Here is a 21893-nt window from a genome sequence, read left to right on the forward strand (position 1 = left end):
GAAGACCTCAATAGTTTTCTTATTGGAGTTTATTTTATCAGATAAAGTATTGACGAATTTTATTAGAGCGTTAGATGTACTTTTACCATTTTGGAAACTGAATTGGTTCTTGTTGATTATTTTGCTAAGATTCAAGAAAGAAACAACTCTTGACTTTATTAGTTTCTCCATTATTTTAGCAAGGTTGCTGATAAGACTAATCGGTCTATAATTACAGGGATTAGTCGGGTCACCTTGTTTGAATAGAGGTTTTATTTTGGCTGACTTGAGGTGCTCAGGAAAATATCCCTCCTCAAAGCATCTATTAAAAATGAAAGAGAGAGGTTGAGATATAAAATTGGCTATTTTCTTCAGCGTAATATTACCTAGACTATCAATACCAGGACTGCAGTTGTTCTTTAGATTTTTAATAGTTGCCTCAACCTCAACTGGGCACGTTGGTCTCATAAAAAACGTGTTATCGATCTGTATTTCAGGAAATCGATCACCAGTATTATCAGGGATATTGATAGTTTGAGCTTGTAATTTACCCACATTTGTGAAATAATTGTTGAGGGATTGAGCATCAAGTTCAGTACTCTTGTCGTTGATACTGTTCTCACCTATAACTTCGTTTATGCACTTCCACAACTTCATGCTGTTGTTATTACAATTTTCAATTTTCCTTTATAGTAGACTTCCTTTGCATGATTTATGATCTTATTCAAACCATTACGATAAACTTAATATTCATTCTTTAATATATTGTTATTAGGATCTCTTCTGAGTCTAGAATGCATTTTGTCCCGCGTGATTATTGATCTTATGATGCCTTCAGATATCCAGGGCTTCAGGGGACGAAGTCTGTTAGGTATCTCTTTTACCTTTCTGCATTGGTTGATGAGACTGGTCAAACGATCGACAAATTTATCCATAATAGTGTCAATGCTTCCATTCACGGTATAGATTTCTTCCCAATCTTCATTCCTTATGCGTTCCAATAGTGCATGATAGTTGGTCCTAGTTAATGTGTTTATCAATACTTTTCTATTATTCTTATTGATAGGAACCTTCACCAAGTTCAGTACAACCGCGTAGTGGTCAGTTATGGTTGTCCTAAATATAGCTCCTCTAATGGACATAGAATGGTTGCCTGAATTTTTATAAAAATGTGGTCAATGCAAGAATTTGTTGTGGTTGTTACTCTGGTATCACCAGTTATGTAAGTAGGCAGAATTCAGATAGCTCTTTCATTAATCGTCGTAATATTTTCATAGACAGTGGAAAGGACAAAACAAACATCGATAGGACATCTACGAGTTACCGTTTGCTTTGTAAAAGGTTCGCAGAATTCTGAAATTTTATGCCATCTTGTGGCATAATTACTTCTCTCAATATAGGGTATTTGGTTTGCGTCACCAACAACAATCATTTCTGAGGCCTTACTCAAGTTAGCAATAAACCCGATGTAACCCGCATGCATAAGTAGAGCTTCATCAATAAAAACTCTATCGTATGTTTTATTCTGATTATGATTTATTATATATGAGCCAACTGTCCTGTAATCAAGCTTAAGACGATTACAATGTTTTCGACCATACCTTTCAATGACAGTTTCACGGATTGCTTTAATACCTGCCCGTGTTTGAGTGAGTACTAGATCCTTGCCAGGCTCATGATGCGAGACTATAAAGCAAGATTTACCACAGCCGGGAACACCGCCATACCACTTTATTTTAGGAAGTTTACACTCATGAAGAGTTATTCTATTTATAGTTTTTATTAATTCGCTATTCAGCATAAGTGTAGTATTACGTGTGACTAAAACATATCGTTCTTTAGTAGAGAATTTTAAAGTATCCTCTTGAAATTCTACGTAACTTCCACCCTGCTCCAAGCAATATCCCATTCGGTATTTAGAGTTTGTTTTGAATAGGAATCTTTTCAAATTATTATCATAGATGTTCATATTGTTATTCAGGACGCTTATTAGTTCATCACCTGATATTGACATGTTTCTATGCGTGATCCTAAGAAGAATATTTTTATATATTTTAGCATTTTCGTTATCAGTGTTTTGAAGTAGGGTCCGTAATTCAATCATAGAGTTTATGAATGCTTCACGTTTATTATTACCTTCAAAGAATCCTACAGGGTACTCAACTCCCGGACTATCAGATAGCTTAGGTATATTAAGAAAATTAATTTCACAATAACCTCGATAATAAAAAATAAACTTCAAATCTCTAGCTCCTATGACAGTACTCAAGAGTTCAGTGGCAGGAATATCAAAATAAGTTTCACCAAGATTGTTAAAAGAATCAATTCCTATAATCAAAGGGTAATTGAATTTACTCCAATCATTTATTCTATTCAAAAGATCAATAAGTACCCCATTTTCACCATCATTTAATATGAAAATAGGAATGTTTTAATCAGAAAACAAAACTCTTATACAATTAGAATCTCGTAACACATTCAGGCGATTCCATTCTTCAAGAGAGAAATATTTTTTATTTCTAAGCAGAGAGAGTCCTTTGGATGTTTTAATACTATTTCCTATTTTTGTAAAAGATATCATAACATCAACCCTCTCACCAAAATTATAAACCAGACTTTTCTTACTTTTATCAGTATTAGTTGTTACGTAGAAACTAACAATTTTGTTAAGGATGGAATTTAAAGTAATCATTTTGTGTTGGGTTGATTGCTTGATTTTACTATCACTGTTATTTTTATTTATCCTCAGTATATTGAATATTTTTCTTTCAGATTCCATAATCAGTTCTATCAATTATTTGTTGTAACGCTTTTTGATAGGAAGGGCACTCTCTGTCACCTACTTTGTGATCGAAAGCTTTTTTATCATTGCGGCAATTTAAACATGAGGGCTTTTTGTCTCTATTAGGGCACTCTTTAACATCATGTCCTGTAGTGGACCAGGGAGCACAGGTGTTTTGTACTTGAGTGCAATGCTTACTGATATGTCCAATTTTTTGGCACTTGAAGCAACGAGAGACGGCAACATAGTCTCCAACTCGGCACACCCTCCAATCAATACCAATCCGCGATTTGTTAATACATTCTTTTCTTAATTCACCAGTGCACTCCACTACCCAGTGCACGGTGTTTTTGTTTTTCGGTCCTATTTTAAAAATCGGCCTAAAGTTTTTCAAGAAATTTTCCCTACTCAGTGACGATGACTCGAGATTTCTCTCATACACATCGTTTGCCAATTCAGCAGCAGTTATATCTGCAGCGACGTGATACAGAATTATTCTTGGCAATTTGGATTGTGGCTCGCTTACCTTTATGTTTGGATGTTGCAGGACCTTATCACCCAAAACATTTTCCTTATTGGCCCTTGGGTGAAGCACCAACAGCACACCCCCACCACGGACATCAACAGCTTTTTTAATGTTCAAATTGTGTTCACGGGTGATGTTCTTCTTTATTGTTTCTCGAATATTTCCGCTTTGTTCCTTTTCCGTTCCATTTATTTTTGCTGGCTTCAGGATGATCACATTCTCCTTGGGCGACAGCTTCTTGGTCCGGGGCGGAGACTCCCTGGCTGCAGCAGTGGAGGCGGCACTCGATAATGTAGAAGGTGCGGCCCTCTTCTTTGGCAGTTGCACGGCCTCAGCAAATGAGATCGGATTGTTGTGGCTTTTTGCAACTTCACTTGCTAGTTTATTCACACTCTGCTCCAGAATGTGAATTTTTCCAAACATTTCCGCGTTGTTATCTTGTATATGTTGCTTAACGTCTATTCTTTCGATACTTATGTTAAGTTCATTGCACACATTTAAAAACGAATCATAGTCCTCTCTGGATACTTTCTTTCTCAAGAAAATTTCACTCCCCCATTTCAGAAATTTCTCTTTTATATTTTTAAGAGAACGTACCTCGAAACGTATTCCGCTATCGTTTTTACTTTTCGGTGGCAATTCGGGAGGCATATTCATTTCATCCTTTTCCTCCTCTTCCTCGTATTCTAGCTGCGCGGATGGTGGTAGTTTTGTTGGCGTATTTATTGGCGAATGGATCATCTTAAGGCTGATAGATCCAAAACACCATAATTTATTGATAGTTTGATAATTGTTTTTTTAAAGAAACAGAACCTAATTTTTAAAGAGAGCAATGTTCAAACGAAAAATTTGGTGACACACTTTTCACTCAGAAAAAAAAAAGTTGAGTAGTTTTCACTGTGAAAAACTGCTGAGTAGACTGCTGGTTGTTGGTGTTGACACAACTTGTTCCACTTTCACTACTAATACTACTCTACACTAATTATTCGCTACGATCTGCACTCTACGGAGGTCTGATTACGACTGTTGTATTGTAATCTTTGAAACCAGAAAATTTTAATTATACAGAGTTGGTGAAAATTATGGAAAAAACTGAATATTTCTTTCACAAGAATGATTTGATAGTAGATTACATTGGGATCCTATTTTAAATGAGAAATTACTCTACAAAGAACCTTACCCCACTCTGTCGCTTCAACAATCTTGTCACTCATATCAATCTAAATCATTTTTTAATGAGAAGGTGGTTATGTGATCATGATTTCGATACAGAGTTCCAAGAGAACATGAATAGCAAAAACCGCACATAGATTTCTCAACCCGTATCAGTTTGTTGATATAAAAGTTGTAAATTATGTTGTATATTAAACAGCTGAAATCATATGTCAGCAAATGAAGTGCTGTCATTGTAATAGCTTCCAATTAATAGCCTTAGCTGATTTTATGAATGAATGAATGTAAAAACTGTCGTAATTGCATGTAATGAAATCTTCAGCTGACTAAATGATAAAATCAGAACAATTTTTTTTCTTATGCACTTTCAATGTTATTTTTAAATCCTCGAAAAAGACAAAGGAGTGAGTCAATTTTTTTGTCAAACGAATTTGGCCTGTAAGAAGGTTCGAAGAATACACATTCAAAATTTGAAGCTGATTGATCAAAATCCTCTCTAAAGTTATTGAAGAACATACAAACAGACGGACAACGACTTTGGCCTTCAGTAAGTCAAAAGTGAAAATTCGCTAACGCTCGTTCAAATTATAATATATAATATATTATGGATATTATCCATTCATAACAGAAATAAGTGTGATAGTCCACTGGAAGGCAAATATTATTTGCAATGTAATGTAAAATTTCTAACTCACGATGAGTAATAAACGCATTCCTTTGAGCAGATATGAATGCAAATCGGGAGAAGATAAGGTGGAGTTATCAAGAGTTTCGTGGGTGGCAGAGTGAACGGTATTGATGCGTATAAAGAGAGGAAATTCATAATAATTGCTCATCAGCCATGGCATAGAGAACCGAGATCAATAGCTATCAAGAAAGTCTTTTACTGGAAGGGAACCAGAAAATTTGAAGCAAATAATTTTATTCAGACGCTCTTCTCCCCGTCTACAGCCTCAATGCCTCCCTCGCTGCCTCAATTGTATTATAACTCACCCTCGTAATCAGTATAGAAACAAAGTTCAAATTTGGCAGATCGATAATTCATTGGGTGCGTTGCCGTCAGCCCATAAATCGGTCGCTTGTCACTTGCTTAAATTGCCTTTGGAGGCGGTCGTGCCGCAAAACAGTCCTGAATCAACACAACTCTAAAATAATGTGTGCTCAATGAACTTCATCCTGCTCTTGAATATGTCTTCTCTCAAATTATGATTGCATCCTTCTCATGTATCGGTTCGTGTACAAATTTGTTATTGGAACTTCTGTTTTTGGCGTAACAAGCTTTAAGCTGAATTATCAATGTTATTGAGAACAGATTTTCAAGCTGGATTATTGATGTTATAGATAGTGTTGTTTTTTGCAAAAGTAGAGAAAGTTATAATAGAATGGATTATTTGGGGACAAATTTCGTGGACAAATTTTTTGTTCACAAACTGATTTAATCTCGAATATAAAAGAAGGGATGAGAGCGCCAACCAAACTATTGATTTTTCTCTGGTATTTTATCTGATTTTTCTCTTTTATTTATAATATTGGAATAACCTGAGAATAGAAAGATGAAAAGATTTCCCTCAATCGTTTCAAACAGAATGAGATTGGCCTGATTTCCAGTGTTTTTTCAATAGTTGACTTAACTTACTGGCTAAGATACCAAATTATGGTAATCAGAGAGAATTCTCTTTTCATTCACATACATGGATAATCAACTCAATAAGAAAATGAACCAAACACATAGGGTTAAGGGTGAGAGTCTATAATAGTACAATATAGTTCATTATGTATATTATATGGGAACTACAGTACTAGTTGATTTCGTCAGTAATGCTGTCTTCAGTCTTTAATTACTCATCTACTGACGTTATTTATCCCAGTATCAATTTTCGATATCGGGGCTCGCAGTATCACCAACTGGTTCTGAATTAATATGTCATTAATAAACCAATGTTGAATTTCCTGTCACTGGAGTGGGATATGCTTGAATTGGATCTGTTACTTATACTTTTAAAGTATTACATATTTCGAACAGTTTTGTATGTTGACTATACTGATTGCGCATATCAAGGCAACCAATATTGAAAATGAAATGGGATGTTTGAAATAATCTCCATTTATCTGTGCTTTTGATCCAAACACAGAGAACATGAATAACAATAACATCAAGCTTTTTTATTCAATTTTATATGAGTTTGACTAGAAGAAAAAAAATAGGAATACCTTCGAATCAAATTTGAATATACCTCTTGCTAGAAATCCTAAATGAATGAAGCGATTCTACACTAGAACAACGGTAGTAGATAGATGGATGAATTAAAATTTCAATATAATTCGTTCTAGTCTAGAGACTCAAGTCGTACAAAAGGGTTGTACAATACGTCAATTACAAAGTAACAAACGAAAAGTAGAAACAAAGAACGAAAGTGTACCCTCTGGAACTATTGGAAAGAGAATACAATACTCAAAAGAGAATGATTATATTGTTAATGAATTATTCCTATCACTAGTTGAATTTATTTCTGGAGAAAATCGGGAATCTGCGAGCTGTCTTAGCCGCGCAACCACTCACGTCATAAAAGTAGCCGGGAGTACTTTTGTGATCCTCACAACATCAAGATAACAAAAGCCTTTGTTATCTCCACTGTATCCCTGGTGAAATCTGCAGTGCAAATAAGAGAGAAAAACATTAATTATTTGACAGTCCAGTTTAGATTTTTGGTATTCTGCTCACAAAGTAACATTACAAATATCAAGAACCATTTTCGAAACATCGCGCAATATTGCATTCAAAAACATAACAAGCATGTTGTAGTGACCACACAATGTCTAAAGCTCGCCCACTGGAACGCTAGTTTCTTATCAACATGGAACAACATCTTAATTAATTACATCGAGTCACCTACGATTGTGAATACGAAGTGTTGGCCTACCAATGGAACGGATGACACTTCGTTGCAGAATTTCCTCGCGTTGACAATCAATTTTGAAATTCACTGTTTGCGTTGAGGAACTATTCCTGACAAACGCCATTCAACTAATTGACAGCAGCTTTCTCAAGCAATTCAATGGCTGACCGAGCTGATATGAAGCAAAAACAATTCTACTCATATCAACGCTCATATAGATTTGAAAAATCTGGTTACGCAGAAGGCAGAGCCTGATGGTTGATATAAATTCATAAGAACTGTATTAATCTGAATTTATATTGGTGTTACTTCTCCCCACATCCATAAAAGTATTTGCAGTAGTATATTTTTTTCTGAAAACTCATAATAATAGCAGTATAAGTTAAAGAAAGTTGTAAGCTCCAATCAATCCCACGATGTTTTTGTTTTTTTTTCATGGATGCTACGAGACAGTATTCAATCGAAACTGTTTTTAGTGCTGTATCTGATAGATTTTCAATTTCAAACCTAGCAGTATATTCATTTGGATGATCGTCTTTATAATATACAGTAGAGGTTTTTATTTCTGTCGGTTGCTCTCTCAAATTATTTGGAATTTGTACAGAATTTGATTTTCAATTTTGCTTTAAAAAAGATACTCCGCTTCAACATGAGATCCAAGAAAACTGATTATAAATCTCATACTCCCAAGAAAAAGTATCTGTGTTTTTTATTAGCTCCAGCTCTCAGTTTTCACCATCAGTAAACTCCAAGTTTTCAGCTTAATCATCTAACATAAGAATTTTTGAGTAGTGAACAATTATTAAGATTGTGAGATTGAATCTATTCGATATGAATTCCAGGTGCAAACTGTCGGTATTTTTTAATAATTCACTATGATCATGATAACGGTATCTAGAGGTAGTGACTTCCACACTGATAAAATAAATAAAAACAAAATAAAAAATGATCCATTCCAACAGTATATGAAATTTAAATTGGATGGAATATCTCAAAGTGATAGCAGTCGTAAACTTTCCGAGATTCCAGGGAATAGTCAAAGGGGTGCTAACAGTGAAATCATCAAATTTCAATTGAAATTATGCACCTTAAGGTACTCCATATATAATGTGGACGCACACATAGAGATATTAGTTGTTGATTCAGACAATTGGCTCGATGCACGTGCTCAAGTTACATTTGCAAGGTGCTTTCCCACTGAAAAGCCAATTCAAAATTGGAATCACCAGCTCAGGAATCGTGGCCAATCTCCAGAAGCAATCTCTATTCATTCCAATCACCACATTCTAAACGTTTTGAATTATACAGAATTCTATTTCAACTCGAAAATTGCCTCTCTCAGACATTCTTGTGTCTGGAGCTAAGATTCCATTACCAGGTATTCAATGTTTCCAGTTCTAACGGTTGAAGGGTTGAAGAGAAACATTGTTCTCTCTTACAATACACTTTGCTCAATTATCTCAGAAATCGTGAGTACTCTGCTTAGTATACAAATTTATCTACTTCAGCTATGATTATCAATAAGTACTTATCAATAATTCCAAATCTAAGTTCATATCTGATTACTCAAATTGGCAATTTCAATCAAATTATATTTGATAATATTATGAAAATAATTTTATGTGAGTTGATAGGAAATTTCACATTTCAACATTGGTAGTTGGAAGCCCTGGCATGAGGGCAATGAAAAATTGAATAATGTCATTCACTTTCAAATAATTATATTTCTCCTAACTTTATTATAATTGTTCAAGCCATTTGCCATGGCTATGGAATTGTTCATGCTATATTACAATATCGGGGACCGAGCTTCGCTCTGGAGTACAAAAGCATAAAAAATTTATTACGAAAGAAGAAATTATAACAACATTCATACAGAAATGTTCTATTTAATCACAGTAAATTGAGATTAATTCCCAGAGGAATGCAACAATTTCCCTCACAAAGGCCCAGTTGCACAAAAGCCGGTTAAATTTTAATCCTGATTAACTTCACGTGAACCAAATCAGAGAAGACCATTTCAAAAAGATGGATCTACTGGAATTAATCAGGATTGAAAATAGCCCGGTTTTTTCGCAACCGGCACTAAGTACCTGATTGAATGATTACAAAAGTTCAACAGCTGAGTTATAATTTTGACACAATCCCACCCACATGAACTCGCTCACTCACTTCCATCACCAACAGACGACGAAATAATTATTTTCAGCTGTTTTTCCTTGGATGAAAAATAATCATCCTTTTAATGTCCTTCAGCGAGTTTTCCCAGGGATGAGACCTAGTGCAATCGAATCCTTATATTATAAACCTACTATGTTCTGAATTTTGTGAGAATCGTTAGAGCCGTTTTCGAGATCCGGTGAAATACAAACATATAAACATCTAAACATCCAAACATCTAAGCATCCAAACATCTAAACATATAAACAGAAGTTGCTAGTTTAATAGTATAGGATAAGGTGCGTACATGCTTGCATCAGTATGCATCACGAACACACGCATTTCGCTTATTATACAAGATTACTGTTTCTGTACAAATTCAGATATACTAAGCATAGCATCAGCAGGTGGAAAACAAAATGGGCATGTTCGTAGCACAAAAGTCTGTAGGCACTTTCTAGAGAATATGATGGAGTCTGGAATATTATTGGAGATGTATCTCGAAATTGTGTTAAAGTTCAATACCGTGCAGATATGTACAGGAGTGAGTTTGCAGGAGTAAGTGAATATTATTCATGATTAAATATTGATATTCAAATTATCAACTTATGATTTGAAATGATTTAGAGGTTTTGGATTCACGCCCCTTTCTGATAGAAATATAAATTTCTTTTTTTGTGAATGAAGATTCTCAATATTGTACTTTTATTGTTTTATGAACATGAAGAGTTCTTTCTGTTTGTCATCAAAATACATTTCCCCTCAAATAATATTCCTGGAAATTGGAGTGTTATAAAGAAGTATTAAAAGTTACTTTCTACAGTCTAGGGCCTAGGGTATAGTCAAGGATCATCTAGAGTCTGGAGCATTCCAGATAATATCAACGATTTCTAATTTCCTAACAATTTTCTAACAATTCCGATCAACCAAAAACATTTATCATTGGCATTTTTGAAAAATGTTCTCGATTTTCCTCCGGAAAGAGGTGGTTTCCATCTGGGTAGTCGGTTGGAATCCTCGTTCCAACTGCTTATGTGCAGCAGGAGGAAAACATAAAACTAACTATTAATGCTACAATAATTATCATAAACAATGCACTGTTTCAACTCATTCAATGGAGTGGCTGTATTCGCGTGTGTGATGCAGCCGATTATTTGCCATAAATTCTCACAATCCTTTATACCCCATTGTTCAAGAATTCAGTGAAAATTTATGACTAGTGAAATCAAACTGTGTAAATAGATGCATCTTGGCAGTCAGTGGCGATGACGGGACCTAGAAATATCTACAGCAGATAAACGGACCCCTTTGTATCGAGACATCAATGTCCAGGACAGGTTCTGTAAGTTGTATCATAATCATTATTCATTCGTCTAATTAAAAGGCAAATCTTGTATTATTATTTTTAACAGATTTTTCCTATTCGAAACTTGTTTTTATCACTCCACAGTGAGAGGAAATAATCCCAAATATACTCAGCATCAAAGTAATTCGAATTAGTGATAAAATTGTGAACGGTTCTAGAGATGTCAATGAGAGGTGTGTATAAAAATCGATGCATAAGCTCGACCTGTACAGTGTCAGTGTACAGTCGACACAAGCTATGAGAAGCGACGCTGCATGACAGGCTGACAGACGCGACGCGACGCGCGGAGGCAGTTCCAAGAAGAATGCCAACCCAAACATGCTCTGACAACAGAAAGCCTCCTCACTCACTCAGTCTCTCTCACTCGCGCCTTGCCCGCAGGATATGCGTTTCCTCCTAGGGGACAACAATGTAATTATTTGCCTCGGAACAATATAAGCTGGAAAGGTTATCTCAACTTGTTTGGACTAGCTCAAGTCGACATCCACACTTAACTTTGCCGTTCAAACAGCCCGATGCAAAGATGAGCATACAGATTGCAGCAAGCAGCCAACTTCCACGTTCAAATTTGTTCGATAAAATATTCTCTGGAGATTCCGAGAGTTTCATCGCTACCGGCACTAAGTACCTGATTGGATGATTACAAAAGTTCAACAGCTGAGTTATAATTTTGACACAATCCCACCCACATGAACTCGCTCACTCACTTCCATCACCAACAGACGACGAAATAATTATTTTCATCCTTGGATGAAAAATAATCATCCTTTTAATGTCCTTCAGCGAGTTTTCCCAGGGATGAGACCTAGTGCAATCGAATCCTTATATTATAAACCTACTATGTTCTGAATTTTGTGAGAATCGTTAGAGCCGTTTTCGAGATCCGGTGAAATACAAACATATAAACATCTAAACATCCAAACATCTAAGCATCCAAACATCTAAACATATAAACAGAAGTTGCTAGTTTAATAGTATAGGATAAGGTGCGTACATGCTTGCATCAGTATGCATCACGAACACACGCATTTCGCTTATGATACAAGATTACTGTTTCTGTACAAATTCAGATATACTAAGCATAGCATCAGCAGGTGGAAAACAAAATGGGCATGTTCGTAGCACAAAAGTCTGTAGGCACTTTCTAGAGAATATGATGGAGTCTGGAATATTATTGGAGATGTATCTCGAAATTGTGTTAAAGTTCAATACTGTGCATATATGTACAGGAGTGAGTTTGCAGGAGTAAGTGAATATTATTCATGATTAAATATTGATATTCAAATTATCAACTTATGATTTGAAATGATTTAGAGGTTTTGGATTCACGCCCCTTTCTGATAGAAATATAAATTTCTTTTTTTGTGAATGAAGATTCTCAATATTGTACTTTTATTGTTTTATGAACATGAAGAGTTTTTTCTGTTTGTCATCAAAATACATTTCCCCTCAAATAATATTCCTGGAAATTGGAGTGTTATAAAGAAGTATTAAAAGTTACTTTCTACAGTCTAGGGCCTAGGGTATAGTCAAGGATCATCTAGAGTCTGGAGCATTCCAGATAATATCAACGATTTCTAATTTCCTAACAATTTTCTAACAATTCCGATCAACCAAAAACATTTATCATTGGCATTTTTGAAAAATGTTCTCGATTTTCCTCCGGAGAGAGGTGGTTTCCATCTGGGTAGTCGGTTGGAATCCTCGTTCCAACTGCTTATGTGCAGCAGGAGGAAAACATATAACTAACTATTAATGCTACAATAATTATCATAAACAATGCACTGTTTCAACTCATTCAATGGAGTGGCTGTATTCGCGTGTGTGATGCAGCCGATTATTTGCCATAAATTCTCACAATCCTTTATACCCCATTGTTCAAGAATTCAGTGAAAATTTATGACTAGTGAAATCAAACTGTGTAAATAGATGCATCTTGGCAGTCAGTGGCGATGACGGGACCTAGAAATATCTACAGCAGATAAACGGACCCCTTTGTATCGAGACATCAATGTCCAGGACAGGTTCTGTAAGTTGTATCATAATCATTATTCATTCGTCTAATTAAAAGGCAAATCTTGTATTATTATTTTTAACAGATTTTTCCTATTCAAAACTTGTTTTTATCACTCCACAGTGAGAGGAAATAATCCCAAATATACTCAGCATCAAAGTAATTCGAATTAGTGATAAAATTGTGAACGGTTCTAGAGATGTCAATGAGAGGTGTGTATAAAAATCGATGAATAAGCTCGACCTGTACAGTGTCAGTGTACAGTCGACACAAGCTATGAGAAGCGACGCTGCATGACAGGCTGACAGACGCGACGCGACGCGCGGAGGCAGTTCCAAGAAGAATGCCAACCCAAACATGCTCTGACAACAGAAAGCCTCCTCACTCACTCAGTCTCTCTCACTCGCGCCTTGCCCGCAGGATATGCGTTTCCTCCTAGGGGACAACAATGTAATTATTTGCCTCGGAACAATATAAGCTGGAAAGGTTATCTCAACTTGTTTGGACTAGCTCAAGTCGACATCCACACTTAACTTTGCCGTTCAAACAGCCCGATGCAAAGATGAGCATACAGATTGCAGCAAGCAGCCAACTTCCACGTTCAAATTTGTTCGATAAAATATTCTCTGGAGATTCCGAGAGTTTCATCGCTATTGTGCTGCGCGATCTTCACTCACAGCGATGATTCATATTGGATCCAGAAAATCATGAGCTAGAAATTAATAACAAGTCTGGAAACTCCCTCCACTTCAATACTGTCTTTCTAGTTGTTGCCAATAACAACATAATTGAATTCAAATGTAACTTCCACCCCTACATGAGAATTCATTTGGGATAAGTCAATGTAATCAGAGGTTTCCAATTATAAACTTTATTGCTGAATATAACTAATTCCATTTTCCCGGATACTCTGAGTCTCTTGAATTTCTTCAGCTTGTTGAGAGGTGGAAAAATGTAGGATTACGGAAAGGGATTGCAATAAAAAAGTTCCAGTCAATGGAAGATAAAAATGAAATGACAATGAGAAGGTTGAAAACAAGTTTGAGATCAGATTAGATTGGAGTTATTTATTCATGAAACAATATTTACTGGCTTATACACTAATTAACGTTAAAATGACAGTATTGTTTATTATTAAACTGATTTTACAAAGTATGAAAACTCAATCAATCAGAATAAAATTTGAATAAATAAATATAATATGATACATATATAAAATAAGGCTATAATATATAGAAAAGGTTATAAAATAATATATTATCCTTCCCATTAATACACGACTCAGATGTGGTGGAATTGAGCTATTGGAAATTATAACCCAGAGTAATTAATTTTAAATTGAGAAACTTGACTTAATAAATTGAAAAATAGATGATTTGAATCTTTGAATAATGAGATGAATAATATTAGAATGAGTAGTCTCTAATCCTATTATATTAAGCGAGCGATTTCAGTATTTATATATCTGGTTATTTTTATATATATGGCTATTTTCATATCTGGTTATTTTTATATCTGGTTATTTATGTTTAACGGATCTCGAAAACGGTTCTAACGATTTTCACGAAATTTGGAATATAGTAGGTTTATGATATAAAGATTCGATTGCACTAGGTGTCATCCTTGAGAAAACTCGCTGAACGACATTAAAAGGATAATTTATCCTTGGCTGAAACAGCTGTGGATAGTAAAAAAGTGAGTATGTGAGAAATCAAAATATCACATCCCCGAAATTCATAAGATGACGTATTGACAGCTGTGAAATTTGAACACGATCATTTTAGATAATTGTGCTCAGTTTATCAATGAATAGAAATAAGAGCGAAGTTCGGTGCCCCGATATTATACAATAGTAAATGAGTTAATTGGCTTATACACGTACGGGATGGGAAATTAACGAATAACGTCTGAACTTTTGGACTGATTGACTTGAAATTTTGCATAAAGATTCTCAATATACAGAGCATTGTTGTAAGCCTATTTTGAATTCTCCCAGATTCTAGTAGGTTAAGTTATTAATTAGACCCTTGCAGAGCACGGGTTACTTGCTAGTAGTGAATATAATATTGATTGAAAATAGAAAAAATGGAGCAAATGTTACAGGGTGAGATTCGATTGAGATTATAGGAATTGATTAAGTAATATTGATGATATAGAATACAGATGAATAGAAAATATTGGGATGAAATGATATGTACCTACTTTGTGACGTGGAGATGAGGTATCGACAATTGATGAATGAATGGAAATGATAGAATGGGTAGTAGTTATTTGTCATGCAGTGCTCTAGGGTTGAACATACTTAGCCATTTTCTCTATAAGATATTTTTACTGACAAGGATCGATTCAGAATATTCAGGGGGAACGATTTAGGAGGAGGATGGGAAAAAAGTAAAAGGATAAAAATTATAAGAAAAGATTATTGACTGTTGTCATTCAAGACTATACATATAATTTGAACAAAATTAAGTATATGTTCTCGACTAAAAATATAGTACTAAGCAGAAATAGGACGAGAAAGTGCTGGTTATCGGTTACACATCCAAAAGTAGTACTGATAACTGAGAATATAAAAATTACATTATGATACTGTCATAAGTGATAACAGTTGAGATTCAAATATCAGAGTTCGCAGTTTATCCAGGAGCAGTATTTTAATGAACGGTGGAAAAATATCAACCTCTAAAAAATCTCCTTTTCCCACAATAAAGAGGGATAAAAAAATGGAAATTAGAAAATAGAATAAAAGACCAGAGAGTTGAGAAGAGAAGGGATGTGAGGAAGAAAATGAGAAAACCCCACCAAAATCAAAAAGACAATGAAATAGCCAGCTTGATTTATTGCCGTTGTTGTGAGGCACTACATAAGTATTTATGGGAGGAGATGGACTTGATAGCGTGGGATGTTCATTGCCGTTTTCCCAGCTGATTGAACTCCATCCAATACCAATAAATCCAGCTACAGCTCCAATCAAGAATTACTTCCACTAATAACGGCATGACCGCTCATTCAAATATTTAATTAATTTCGTGAAACGAGTGCTTTTACTATAATTACTTTCATCACTTCACAGGATTCAAAAAATTATCCCAGAATTTGGAAACCAACGATAAAATAAATAATTGGAAGAATGAATGATGATGTTATAGATAAGCCGAATTGATACTGAACAATAATTTCACTGTTTAGGTAGTCGCACACTTATCGTCATCGGGCGGATTGGACGATTAGACTTGATGCATTGTTTTCAATTGGAGTGCGCATCCGTCCGATGCGTGCTGTCCGTCCGATGACGATCTGTGTGCGCGTACCTTTTAACTCCATGTTCACTACTTTTAATCATAAGTGTTAAACTAATCATATTATATCAAGCGAGCAATTTCTGTTTGTCTGTTTATATTCTTATATCTGGTTATTTATGTTCAACGGATCTCGAAAACGGCTTTAACTATTTTCACGAAATTTGGAACATAGTATGATATAAAAATGATTATGAGTATGATTTGGCTTATGATATAAAAATTCAATTGCACTAGGTCTCATCCCTGGGAAAACTCGCTGAAGGACATTGAAAGGATTATTCATCCTTGGAGGAACAGATGATAATTTCGTCGTCTGTCGATAACAGAATATGCGTGTGCCTGTGTGGGAGATCAGCTGTGTAATCAATCATTCAATCAGCTTACCGTATCTCGCGAGAAATATTATCTAGAAATTTTAATAGACTCTATCAAAATAATCTGATTTGTTGACATGACATTCAAAGTTAATCATTATTTAACAGTTGTAAGTGATTAGTGAGTGTTATTTTATTCAATTTGGTCTGTAAACAATCTAGATTAGAACTTTCCTGTTTTTAAATATTTTGACTGGAAATCGGCCCTGAATTCAAGTGTATGAAACCAGAGACAAGAATAATATAGTTATATACTTACTTATCCTTCATCTATGATGAAACATAACCTACTTTCTGGACCATTTATAGTGTATAGATCACAATTCGGGTAAGAAACAGTGTTGTGCTGTGCCTGTTTGTCCTTCTCCAATCATTTTGAAGAATTGTGTTCTGTTTATCAATAAATAATAACGAGCGAAGCTCGGTTCCCCGATATTAAAAGTTTAATGATGGTGGATTCAAATGGGTAATCTAATGTAACTCGTATTTATTTAATTCAAGTAGGAATGAAAGATATTCAAGTTAACGATCTGAAGATTGAATTAACAAAAATCAGAACTCATCAAAGTTTTATATTTTTCAGCTTCGTTTAGTTGAAAATCAATTGTATTATTGGACAAAGGAAAAGAATGGAAGTTTCACATAGCTCTCTCCAATCCTGATTATGATTATGATTAATCTTCTATATTCAACTGGACCTTCACGGTATTGAAATCTGATACAACAATACAAACTATTTTAATCCAGCCTACATCTACTTGTCTACTTCTACAGTAGCCTATAATTTGTCAACTTCTGTAGCCTACATCTAGCCTACATTGTCAACTAGAATTATCTTAAACTGAATCACTAAAAGTAAAAATTTCACTGTACGGTATCTAAAAATCTCACATTTGTAATTAATTCATGGTTTCGTTGTTTTTGTTGGTAGCGTCATTCATCTCCACTGTTTTGGTAGTTTTATAACGTGATTCGCATAGCTAACAACAGGGTCGGCGTAACTCTTGCCTACATTGGTGCCCCAGGTCCACAGGTCGAGCAGCTTATAAATCATATCCATTGATTCAGGGTAACGGTCAAGTGTGGAGAGAGGGAGGGGTCATACCGCGAAATTCAGAGCCCAGCCTCTTTCTGAAACAAATGATAAATTTAACAGCGAAAAAGGTGAAAACAATTCAACTGGCCAATAACAACAGGCAGTAATGGCCCGTCCAGTCGATGAAAAATGCCCGCAGAATGCCACCACGCTCGTGCGGCTAATAATTAATTTGTGCACTGCCTTTATTACCTTTTCCACTCATGCAATATTCATCTACCTGGGTTCACTGACAAGCAATGACGCGGTCTACTCTCATTTCACTCCATACTCCACTCCCGACCTGGGAAAGATCAGAGTATTGGTTTCGGATAAAGTGATCAGTATGGTGAATATTCATTAGGAACTATTACAGTTCGATTTTATTAGCCGACTTGCTTTGACCCCACAATATTGTTGCTAGGAAAATCTGTATAAACTATCATAACACTACTCCGATGGATGCTTGACTCCAGGGTTTAACAACAGTAATAATGGAATCTCTATGGAATGATGTGAATACAATCTTCTATATCGTCTATATCTTCCAGGATTCAACAAACGCTCTTGAAGGTTGTTACGGGAGGTAGTTACAGGGTACACGACATCATCATCGATGAAGGAAAATCTCGTTATTATCATCATCAATGACATCATCATCAATGAAGGAAAATCTCGTTATTATTATGATTGTGAGAGAATATTATGACTCAATCTACGATAGTATGGAGAAACCAGAATGCGCTAAATATGAATCAGTTACCTGACTGGAGACTTTGGTCTGAGGAGCACTCAACTGTTGGGTGCTCAGCCTTTTCGATGACGATTCAATTGATCTAATAAATAATATCATTATCAGCTGGAGGTTGAATTCTGTCAACTAGAATGCAAATTCGTTACGCGAATTTGACGTACTGGCCTGAACTCTGTTTAGCTGAGTAGGATAGCTGATTATTGGTAGGAAAATAACCAAAAACGGAGTAAGCAGCGTTTCGATGTGGTCTGAGTACAGCCGATTACCGGCATTTTAACGCTTCAAACCGAATTCGACCGGCAACAGGTCAAGGATGTTTCCGTCAGGCCCAAATACAACGATCCTGAAAATTGAGTCATTAGCAGTGTTGCGGAAATCCGAAAATAACGCCAAAAGTTTAGTTTGAGAAGATTGTCAGCTATCAGCAATCAGTAGCATCATTTCTCAATTTATAACTTATGATGCAAAAGTGACATATTTCTATGATGAAGCAACATTTTTCTTGTGTGAAAGACTCTTGTCAGGGGTCTTCTCCGGTTAAGAATGTTGTATGTAGTAAAAGTTTATTTTTAAAGCTAAATTGGAATTAAGTTTCAGTTCAAGTGATGAGCAAATAAAATCAATTATTTCCCCAGAATGTTACTCACAGAATGAGAGTAACATTGCAAATAAATTATAAAGGAAACTCTCTACAAGACTACATGTCTGTATGTAGGAGGGAGTTCAATGTAATAAGATAATATACATAATATAAGATCTCTCAACTTATCTGCCTCGACAAATTCGTTATTACTCTCAATACCTAATCCAATTGATTGGTTCTATTCACTAGAAAAGGTTTTCGAGATTCGTTGACGCGAATTAATTTTACTTGTAAAAATGAAAAAGAAGCATCAGAGATTTAGATTGATGCTCAATCTTTCATCCTATTGGACATAGTATGAGAAGATTATCGAATCGGAAATTGCATTGCGGAGCATTGAGGTTCATTTGTAGAATTCCCAATCTCTAGATGGAGAAGATGTTATCAATCAGTTTCCGGAGACTTCCAGCAGCTGGAAAATCTAAAAGAAAGAGAATACAAACAACCACGCAACATTCACGAGGTCAAGGTCACACAAAGACTTCTCTCTCTCCATTCTGTAGATGTGTGATTTCCCTACAGATGTTGTAGGAGCGTGTAATAAGCAATTGCTTCTATCGATTATCTGCTCGTGACATGTCACACGAGCGAAGCAAATTGACGAGCAACGCGCTGGAAAGTCGGCAGTGACACTGTTGACGGCAAATTAGTCAAGTTATCCACTTTGATGAATGAAAGTGAGAACTCTCGAGTGCACTACACCTCATAGAAAAGAGAATGTTACATGATATATTCAGCGCACGAAGTCGAAAGAAAGGGGTCACTAAGGTATGAAAACGAGAACAATTTTGATATTTGGTATCGGAATAGTGTTACAATGTGATTTTGACCAATTCATCAATGTACATGCATAAGGAAAACCATATTAAAATTCCTAGAATAATAATTATAAACTCATCATGGAAGTCGAGTGGAATATCCATTGATTTGTTTAGAAGTTTCAAGTACTTTATCCACAGTTTTCGAATTTGATTACATTCTAACTATAGGTTAACTTAGATTACATTCTAACAGAAACTTCAATTCAATTCATGTTGAGAACGTAATGCTGAATAGAAGATATTTTTCACCATGACTGCAAGGGTATTGTTCATCACAATTGAAACGACCATCGAAAAGCAACTTTTGACATCATGGAATGAACTGGGGTGAAATTTGTTAACAATATTCAAGGTGGATGATACACTTCTACTGGTTGAAAGAGCACAATCAAATTGACTCCGGTGGAGTGTCTCTCGAACATTTCACTCACCGCAATCCAATTAACAACTTCCACTTCACAATCTCAAAAGTTTATTTGTAATTATCACTGTTGGGCTCTTCTGACTTACAGGTCGTTAACAAGTTAATACGTACAGATTTCCATATCATGTACATGCTGCTGCTAGTCATTCACAGTAGTTATTTTCACAATATTACTTCTTTATCTAATAAAACAACTCAATACATAGAATACGTTGGAGAATTTTTTTTTTAAATCAGTTTATTTCAGCGCACAATAATTATTTTTCGAATAAGTTCATTAAAAGAAGAACCTGCATGAATGAACTTGTTATGATACAGCAAAACTCGACAATCAATTGATTACAGTATTGTGTTGAAAAACTTCCATCGCCAATCATTTTCCTTGAAACAAAATTCTTTACAGAATCATTAACAGATGGGCATAACATTTCCGAAGACTTTCAGAGTAAAAATATTCGGATTTATAAAAACTTCACTTTGTCTTGGCGCAAACTGCATCACAATTGACTCAATTTCAAGTCACACGGGCTCACATTAGTTTTGTAAACGTATTTAAATAGATATGCAGTAATTCTACCACGAATAAATCAATTGAAAATAATGTTCGTGCTGATTTAAGCTCTGTTGAATTTTCAATAATTTTTGTAGTTGAAGCGTTTCAATATTGTGAAAACTTGATAAAATTAAAAACCTTTTCATATTCTCCAAGACTCAATCATTGTTATTCTACTGAATTGAGCTCAATGAAAGTTCAGATTAGATTCAATTCAGACGCTAGGCGAATCTAGTAGATTTGATTGTCATTTAGAATGCCACAAAGAATCGATTTTGTATCGCGGACACTAATCAATTGCGCATTCTACCAACAAAGCTACTCGCATAACACCGGGTGAACAGTCCAATAGCAATATTTTGTCTCATAATAATACTCTCTTCTATTATGATCTATTTCTCTTTCGTGTTTTTATTGTGTCATTCTCTATTAGCTACGAACAATGACGATAGAGTTGCAACATAACAAATCATTTATGACTTCAGACTGTGCATTACGAGTTATACGGTAGGGGATGAGAGTGGAAATGATATATACTCTATGTTGAAAACACTCTGTTTCCTCACGTCAGAATGTACAATAATATTCATAATGGTCTCCATTGATAAGTTTGTGTCTCTTAAATATTAATTTACAAGCTATTCTGATATTGAACGTCGATCAATGCGTTTCAGAGAAGTAAGGAACTCGATCGCCTAGTGCATTCCCTCATTGAAAATACTAATGAGGGTAAATAATATTATTTTGTATTTTTATATATCAGTTCATAAAACATGATTTCCACCATTCAAATTTTCCGACATCGAAATGAGATCTATCGTCATTTTATAAAAAATGTAGATAGAATTCTGAAAAGAGAGAGGTGCTTCTGATAGAGGTGCTGAAAAGAGTTCCTGTTGACGGTGCAGATTACTGATTCTCAGACTGTTTCCCAAGTAAAATTTTATTAAAAAAGACTTCATATTGATTTGCTGTCCACAATGATGTTGTTATTACAAGTATTTAACTCGTATTTTTCCTCCCATCCTTTGTAACTTGTCAGTTACCGAT

The 21893-nt window shown here is 35.1% G+C and overlaps 2 protein-coding genes across 4 annotated transcripts in view; one reads left to right on the forward strand and one right to left on the reverse strand.

Moving 5' to 3' along the window:
• Window positions 1-21893, reverse strand: part of LOC111052953 — a 171641-nt gene that overhangs the window by 144390 nt on the left and 5358 nt on the right. The gene's annotated exons all lie outside the window — the stretch shown is intronic.
• Window positions 1-21893, forward strand: part of LOC111055878 (cell adhesion molecule 3) — a 206227-nt gene that overhangs the window by 18907 nt on the left and 165427 nt on the right. For 2 of the 3 annotated variants that reach the window (XM_039443126.1, XM_039443133.1), the window contains exon 1: window positions 19668-19813. The exons of the other annotated variant lie outside the window; for it this stretch is intronic. In XM_039443126.1, the coding sequence (XP_039299060.1) occupies window positions 19763-19813 (51 nt within the window). In that variant the 5' untranslated portion in view covers window positions 19668-19762. Of the gene's footprint in view, window positions 1-19667; window positions 19814-21893 lie in introns of those variants that run through there. 3 annotated transcript variants of the gene reach the window in all.

Source organism: Nilaparvata lugens, chromosome 1 (assembly GCF_014356525.2).
Source record: "Nilaparvata lugens isolate BPH chromosome 1, ASM1435652v1, whole genome shotgun sequence".
Taxonomy (NCBI): domain Eukaryota; kingdom Metazoa; phylum Arthropoda; class Insecta; order Hemiptera; family Delphacidae; genus Nilaparvata; species Nilaparvata lugens.